Genomic DNA, 8,888 nt, shown 5'->3' on the forward strand with positions numbered 1-8,888 from the left:
TTACCTTTAACTTCTCTTTCCTATTGTTGGAAAGAGAACCAAAACTGAAATATGTGTGCAAAGAGGAAGAAGAAAGGAAGTGGTATCAGATATGATCAACTATCATTACTACACAGAAGTTTTACACCTTTGCAACCTGACATTGTTCTTATTAGCTATTGTGCTTTAGGGCAGTTTTTTAAAGGTTAAAACCGTGCTTTCAGATGTATAGATAATTACAAAATTTTCCACACATATAAATGATTTTGTGTGTGTTATTGGCAGAAGTGTTTAAAGCCAACATAAACACAGTTACAACTGAAGTCTAAAGAAAAGAAATCCTTGTTTGCATCAGTCTTCTTTTTGTCTCTTCAAAAGTGAATCAGATGGTTTGGAGACTGCTGGAGTCCACCCTTTGTCTCCTCACACTCTACCCTCTGCAGGTCTGCTCTGAGACGTCCCCTTTAAACACTCGCTGATCACTGACACGTTCAGTTGCCGTGAATCTTCCAGTGGCTCAGCATTCTTGGGTTCCTTGTTGTCCATTTTGCACTCTCTCCACGGGTGAGTTTGATTGCCTTTAAGACCTTAAAATCAAGGACTTTATTTTTTTCAAAAATAGGTGTAATATTTATATGTAACTAAAACTTCTTTATTAACTCTAAATATTCAAAGCTGGAGATGCAGAATAAATGCAGGGCGGAGATGAAGGTGTTTTATCATGTCAAACGAAGCACAGGGCTGTACTTAAAACTGAAAAACAGTTTTAGTTTTGATATTAACAGTCACGGTAACCTGATTGAAACTTACAAACTGAACTGCTTATGTAATAGGTCCAGTTATTAAATACAGTTTAAAGTATCACTAACATTTTATGATGACGTGTATTTCAACACACACACTTGTTGTGTTGATATTTTCTTATTCTATTGCTTATTGTTTATAACTATTTATGAATAAATAGGCAAACAGATGTTTCCATGGGAACTTGTGTTATGGAAACATCTGTTTCCATAACTAAACATCTGATCAAAATAATATACACTGATACTGATCATGAGCCGTTAACAATCATAGCATTCAAGTTTACAGTAAGCATGCTTGTGCAGGTATTAACTGATTTATGAGTTAACATTGTAATAGATTATTTATATGTGCAGGTTTGGTCAAACACACTTTCTCACACACAGCAAAATGTTTCTGTTTAGTGTTTTTATTTAAGTAAAGTAATGGGCACAAGTAAGTGTTTTTGCAACAGGTTCCTAGTAACAAACTGCTTAAAGATACAATTTAAAATAGTTTTTTTGATGGTCTGTTATGTGTAGATGGTTCATATCTTGTGTCTTTTTATGTGTGAATGATTCATCACTCAGTGTAAACTTTCCTCTGAAAATAGCGATGCACAAAGCCTCGACTGAAAGTGAGTGAAAAGACATCCGATGTCCAGCGACTCTGAAGGATCTTCAGAAAGCTTGCACATCACTGCTGATGAACACTTTTTAAAAACAATTTCAAACCATGACTCTTTGAAAGCAACATTTAAAAAAATTAGGGCTGGATCAAGACTTTTGCACAGGACTGTAACTCATGGCATATAACCCTTTTAATACACTTTTAACTTTAAATCAACCCTTAACTATTCTTAATAATAACAGTAAACCGTACCGATGTTTTAAAGTAAACTCTCCTGCAATAAGAATTGAATGCAGTGTTGAACTCAGCAGGTTGAGCTGAGGGCTGCACCAGCAGTGAAACGAGATGTGATATTACTCCACGTCGCTTTTCTTTTGCTATGTTATCGCAGTCTGACGATCAAAGCTGCTACATGGTTTCTGTTGATGCCTGCTGCGGTTAAATGACAAAACACTGAAATCGATTTATTTAAAATGAAGAGGAAACATTACATGGAATACTTAATTGTGCAAGACCTGCAGATTTCTGCTATTGAGAAACGTAAAGATCTGGATAGCGATGACCTTTACTAGTTATCGTGCTGCGTTTTATTAATAACGGACCCACTACCCCACCCCGAAACTGAAATAAGAGGATTTAAACGCAGAGCAGGGGGTGGTGGGTTACATGCGTAGCTGTTATTAACTATTAGCATGCAGTCAGCTCCAGTTTAGTGCAATAAAAAAGCTGCACAGTGTTTCAGGGACAAAGTCAATTTATCTCGTGTTTGTTATAATAATAATAATAATAATAATAATAATAATAATAATAATAATAATAATAATAATGGATTGCATTTATATAGCGTACAAAGCACTTTACAATACCACTATTCATTCACTCTCACATTCATACACTGGTGAATGAATGTGAATGTGGTTGTTCTTCTTCCTGAGTGATGAGCAGAGATGGGAATAACGGCGTTACAAGTAACGTTTTCAGTAACGAGTAATCTAACTAATTACTGTTCCTATCGTTACAACGCCGTTACCGTTACTAACAAGAAAATGCGGTCGCGTTACTGTTTTTCAACAAACAGACGGTTGAAGCTGTGATCGTCTTACATCAGCTGAAGGAGCTGTCTATGGAAGTAATCTGGGCGCTACAGCTTTAAGCAGCTGTGCGCGCTCCCGCAGACAGACGATCATCTTTTGGCACAACAGCTGGAGCTCAGGGGGGCAAAACAATTGCAGCAGTGCTGCTGTTTGACTGAGGAAGAATAAAGTAGTCGGGGTGAGCCAATCACATGACCACTTAAAGACAAAGCAACAAGGTGATATTTACCAGTTTATAAACTGTGTTGATGGGCCACGTAAAACCAGAGTCACGATAAACAATATATACGTGGCGTTAATGACAGCGCAGCGAGCACTCTCTGCTTATGTCATGGTCCTGAGTCTGAGGCCTCAGTGTTTCTTTAAATTATTCTATGTTCTTGTTTATTCTGTTATGTCTTTTGTGTAGGTTTCCTGTATGTTAGAGTTTTGTTTTATGCCTGCCTATGTTCCCTCTGTCTGTCCATGGTGTCACTGTGTCTGCTCGTGAGTCTCTGTTAAGGTCAGTGTCTAACAATGAGCCTGGTCCTCTAACAGACACAGAGTCCTCTGTGTCTGTTAGTTTCCTGTTTTATTCTGAAGGTCCTTGTCTCATGTGAGTGTGTGACACAAATAATTTGTGGCATCTTATTGAAGAACAGCTGATTGTTCTGTAAACAGTTTGAAATGGTCGTTAAAAAAAGGTAAATGGCTGCAAATAACTTTGTTGTTTGCAAAACTTGTGCATATGATTTTAAAATTGACCATTTATATTTGCATTTAAAGTTATGAAATATGATCCAATAAACATGTTTGTGGTTGTTACAGTAAAAATATAACTTTTTCTACTCGGATTTTATGTTTTTTGTCTGATTTGTGTCTGAACTGTAGATTCAGACACGCGAGGTTGTGCTGATGATTCCAAACAAGGCAAAAAAAGAGTTTTTAAATGTGGAGGGAAAATCAAAAGTAGTTAAAAATGACCAATTATACCCTGGACCCCAGAGGGTTAAACTTTTTTTTAAGTAACACAATAGTTACTTTTCAAGTATTTTAGAATCTTGTAACTCAGTTACTAACTTACTTACTTTTTTGAAGAAGTAACTAGTAACTACAATTAGTTACTTTTTCAAAGTAACTTGCCCAACACTGGTGATGAGCAGGTAGCATGACATGGATAAGCAAACTGGTGCAGAGTTTGGAGAGGCGGCTGACCCAGAAACCAAAGCTTTCAAGCTACCACTCACACTCACTTTGTTTCATGACTTTCCTCTGAGAGCTCTTTGCACTAAAAGACCCAGTTAAAGGAATCTAATCATGACGCCTCCTGGGATGCTCTAATCAGACGGTGCATAGGTGGGTGGCTACTTAACCCCTTAGCAGTCCTATTAGTCCCCTAAACCATCCAATGTCCCGTGGGCGGTACGTCCGACTGCTAACAGTTTAAACAGTGTTGCATAGCATCTTTCTAAAACTGCCAAAATCGTTTATTTTTCTACTAATACAGATGTAATGTTTTAAAGGTAAATAACTTGTATATACAGAATGTTCTATCATGGATGTAGCAAGCAGGACAACCATCGACAGGGTAACATCCCAACAAGGTCCAAGTCTACTGTAACTCTGCTACCTCCCAGCTCGCTGTCTGGTATTCTCTTACATGCTCGCAGCAGATTATATTGAAGTAATGTGTTTGACAAGTGTTAGGATCAGTATGAGATCTGGAAAAAATTCAGAGGAAGAAATGTAGTTTCAGCTTGCAGTCTGATGAGACTGCAGTGGCAAGTTTAACATCTGAGGTATTTATAAATATTTTATTGTTTTTGCAAAAGAGCACTTTTAATAATCACGTTGTGTTGGGATGAGCCTGGTTAATGTAACATTATTCCAGATTGTTCCATTGCAAATACAACAGCCTACTCTAAAGTTCAAATGTAAATGAGCCTGTTTCGCTGAAAATGAGTCATTTCTATTACACACCAGTGGAGAGGATCAGGGCTTGTTTAAGTCAGCAGTTTCTCTTCTCAGTTTTGAAACAAATGAACCCAGCAGGATGGAGTATGCAATGACTGGGTTAGTTATTTCATAATGCTACTCTGTCCTTATATCTTTGAAAGGAGTGCCTTATAGTGATCTTCAATAGTCCCGGCCATTTTTGTACCCATCAAACTGTGTCTGATAATATATAGCATAAAGTTGGGATGCTCTGTGAAATAGGAATAAAAGCAGAATGCAGTAATTTGCTAATCTCATCAACCTGTGAGAAGTTGGAATAAACTTCTTTGGAGCCCATTGCTCCTGAGAAACCAATTATTGTTGTGAATTTTACATTGGAATGATTACTTGTGCGCTGATTTACATTAGTGCACAAATATAGTGTCATAGCTAGTTATATAGCTATGGGAATAATGGCATATCATGCTGTCCCTGAGATCCTTTCAGATGTTTTAGCAGAACCCTGTCTGGCAGTCTCACACTAAGGGACAAGGTGCCTAAACTCATCAGATGTTCCTTCTTGTGTTTTATGAGCATTTTTTCCTGACTAAAACGAGTCTTTAATGTTTCTTGTGCCACAGGGTAAACCGCAGCCATGGACGATGGAGATGACCAATTTAGTATCTTTATGACTCTGTTTAACGACACAGAGACGACTGACCAAAGCTACGTGGTCAGTGAAACTGTCCAGCTCTGTGACAAGAAAGGTGTCAATGAATTTGGTGCAAAATTCATCCCAGTTTTCTACTATGTCAATTTCCTCTTGAGTTACCTTGGCAACGGGCTTGTCCTCTTCATCATCTACAAGTATGAGAAGCTCAGCACAGTGACAAACATCTTCCTCCTGAATTTGGTCCTGTCCAATATCCTCTTTGCCGCCAGCCTCCCCTTCTGGGCCACGTACCATCTATCTGAGTGGATGTTTGGAAATGCCCTATGTAAGATGGTCAGCAGTGCCTACTTTATTGGTTTCTACAGTTCCATCCTCTTCCTTACACTTATGACATTTGACAGATATCTAGCAGTGGTGCATGCAGTGGCAGCTGCCAAGAGCAGGAAAAAGCTATATGCTATCATTGCATCTGTGATCGTTTGGTGCATCAGTATTGCAGCGAGTGTGAAAGAGCTGGTTCTTCGAAATGTCTGGAAGCATGCTGTTACTGGACTGATGTGCGAGGAGTCCGGATTCACAGAGGACACCATGAAGCGCTGGCGTCTTTTCAGTTACTACCAGCAATTTCTGCTCTTCTTTCTTCTCCCCCTGTTCATGGTGATGTACTGCTACATCACCATCACCATACGCATCATGTCCACCCGCATGAAAGAAAAGTGCCGTGCCATAAAGCTCATATTTGTCATCATCTTCACATTCTTCGCCTGCTGGACTCCATATAATATCGTCATACTTCTTCGAGCAATACAAATCTCCAGTTCCATTGAAGAATCATGTTCTAGTGTAGAAAGCTTGGACTATGCACTTTATGTGACCCGAAACGTTGCCTATTTGTATTGTTGCATTAGTCCTGTGTTTTACACCTTTCTAGGAAAGAAGTTTCAGAGCCACTTCAAGAGGCTGGTGGGTAAGAAGATTCCTTGTTTGAAGAGACACATTAGCTTCAATAGCCAGAGCACCAGGACAACGTCACAGCGGACACCACACTCTTTATACGAGTACTAAGCACCCACATGTGTGTTGGTCTACTGTTGTAACGTCTCTCACTGATGCATTCTTTAGGCCATCTGTCACCAATGTAACTGGCAAAGGTCAGAGATGATGGCCACAATCATTTTGTTATATCCCTGCAGCACCAAACCAGTCTGGCCCCGTGTTCGCTGTGTTGCGTTACAAAGTAATTACATTACATTTTTCAGTGATGCAGTAATGTAACATTTTACTGTAGCAAATTCAGTAATTACATTAGTTACAATTATGTTGTTACTTACAAAGGTTCTTCAGTTGTCTAAGTAAGTACAAATTGGTTTTTACAGCACATTTCACAGACAGATGTCAGAGAGGCATCTGTGCACCAAGCAGACACAAAAACAAAATCTGCTTCATGTTTATATGTTTTTTTTCTTCCTACTACTTGAACAACTGATTTCAGTTCATGTGCAAGTGGAGGAAAATGCTGGAGCTTTTGGAGATGTGAACATTTATTTTTCTTGTATAACAGCGTGGTAGCACAGTGCAAACTGCATGCAGGGCAGAAAAAAACTCTTTATACTGCTAACACAACTTTGGCTCAATCATCGGCTCAGACAGCATGCTAATGCAACACTAGCTGAGAACCCAGAGAGATTTTAAAGCTGAGTCTTTGCCGACCCAAGCTCAGCAGACAGAACTTGAACTGCAACAGGTACCAAAACGTGATTAGCAGTCAAACTTCCAGTGTGCTGTGGCGACCGCTTTGAAGGCTGGTTCCATCTTTGCTTTGTTGTCATTTTTGTGTTCATATGTAAATACTAGAAAGAAAGCATATAGGTAGCCTAATATGCAACGAATCCTTCTCTTATTAAACATAAACATTGTAGAAATACTATTGAAGTGTACTTTTATTTGATACCTACAGACACTGACACAATTATTAGGCTACTTAAAAACATATTGCCTTGAATTATATAATTATAATAATGCATGTGAAAGTTTGATATTCTGAATCTTTGTTTAAGGAAAAGTTTTTTAACTGGACAATCGAACGTTTTAATCTAATACTCTTCACTCCACACGGCTCTCAACAGATGATCAGTTTTTGTTATTATCAGTTTTCCCTGATAATAAACAATCTTTAGTTGACTTCAAATACTCGTCTCCTGCTGCGCCGCTCTGTCAGATTAAGTTTTAAACCTGCTTCATGTTTGTCACGTGTTTAAATCAAGAGTGCCTAACTGAAATCATCCAATAATGTTCTATTTGTGTTAACATGTATTAGACTCATACTCAAGAACAGCTATGAAATTACTTTTGGTATGCATACTTCATGTGTTACGTTACAGCTATATCTACCATAGTCATGCTGTAGAATTATGATTATGTGTTGCCGAAATGAAACAACTGATTGTCTGGTCAGTCTCTGGTTTGTGATTTTCAGGCAGCAGAGCAGAGTGGGATCATATATTTGAGAAAGTGCGAGCTAACAGCTCTATGTTTGCTGGATAAAGTGATGTTGGTATTAATCGTTTGTAGGTGTTATGTGGATGTAGCCAAAAAGCTGAATGAAAAGATCAACCCAGGATGCTTCTGGAAACATTTATTATTACCAGGCTGATATGTAGTTATGTTATAAACCCATATGTTATTCACAATACAGAAAACATTGCACATTTAAACTGAGACATCAAATTCAAAATGAACTATTTGATTTGACACAGGCTTTTTGGAACTGGGATTTCATTTCAACAGTTTAAAGCTACTGAATGATGACGTTTTGGCTACTTCTGCACCTACTGCATATTTCTGTATTCTGCTTTATGATTTGATGGTTTTTATATTGACTGTTCTTGTATTGTAACATAATGTATATGCTTGCAATGCATCTGTATCTTTTAAATAAACTGTATGGATGATTTAAACTGTTCCTCACTGCCGTCTGTCCTTTTATGGAAACATTTCTTACCACTTTGGGAGTCTTAGCAAATGACCAGATTAGTTCCCTTTTCTGACAGAACATCTGGTTGTTGCTTCCTGTCACATACGCATGTTCTAGTGAATCACCTCGTGCAACAGGACAAAATAACTATGTATTGCAGTAACATGCTGAAATGATGAAATAGGCTTGGTTATCTGTACAGTGTGAGTCAGTGTTGTTACAAATATTGTTCGTCATTTTCATAAACACTGGCCTGAGGATCTGGATGGCCATCACCCTGAGCACGCCGTATCTACTGAGCTGGGTTGGGTCTGGTATGCTCCAGCACTTACAGCAAGAAGGTTCGTAGCTAAAAACCCAGCTGGGGCCCATTGATACTGGGATGGTGTGACAGGTAGGGGGCAGGACACGACCAAGATTCACCATTCAGTGACATCTTTACACACGGTTGCTGTACAAACCACAGCTGCAGCTCTCCGCTCACAGCGCGACATCCACATCAGCAACAACACAACAACACAACGCTCAGGTGCGCCAACCTCCCCCAAAGCCACGCCACGGACCACGCCCCGCCACATTTGGACGTTCTCCCTGTGCAGCAGCAATTCATTAGTAATTCCAAATTGGCCATGGATGTTAGATGAAGGGTATAACATTCGAGTTGTGTTCCTGCCATCAAATTCAAAAATGTTTTTTTCTGAAATATTGGATATGTTTAATATGTTCTATTGTCAATTATAACCACTCTGACTGTGGTTCATAATGGTTATAAGAAGAACAGTTAGATGTACTAAACAGATTCTTTGTAAATCCATCCATCCATCTTCATCCGCTTTATCCG

The 8,888-nt window shown here is 38.7% G+C and overlaps 1 protein-coding gene across 1 annotated transcript; it reads left to right on the forward strand.

Moving 5' to 3' along the window:
- The first annotated feature begins 330 nt into the window (after positions 1 to 330).
- ccr12a (chemokine (C-C motif) receptor 12a) lies at positions 331 to 8,034 on the forward strand. The gene is made up of 2 exons (XM_005949247.3): positions 331 to 543; positions 5,042 to 8,034. The coding sequence occupies exon 2, from the start codon at positions 5,056 to 5,058 to the stop codon at positions 6,136 to 6,138; it is 1,083 nt and encodes a 360-aa protein (XP_005949309.1). The 5' UTR covers positions 331 to 543; positions 5,042 to 5,055; the 3' UTR covers positions 6,139 to 8,034.
- Positions 8,035 to 8,888: the final 854 nt, after the last annotated feature.

This window comes from Haplochromis burtoni, unplaced genomic scaffold (assembly GCF_018398535.1).
Source record: "Haplochromis burtoni strain Fernald_Lab_line unplaced genomic scaffold, NCSU_Asbu1 Contig_622, whole genome shotgun sequence".
Taxonomy (NCBI): Eukaryota; Metazoa; Chordata; class Actinopteri; order Cichliformes; family Cichlidae; genus Haplochromis; species Haplochromis burtoni.

Coding starts and splice junctions, on each gene's coding strand:
- ccr12a (XM_005949247.3), top strand. CDS start 5,056: ATGGACGATGGAGATGACCAATTTAGTATCTTTATGACTCTGTTTAAC.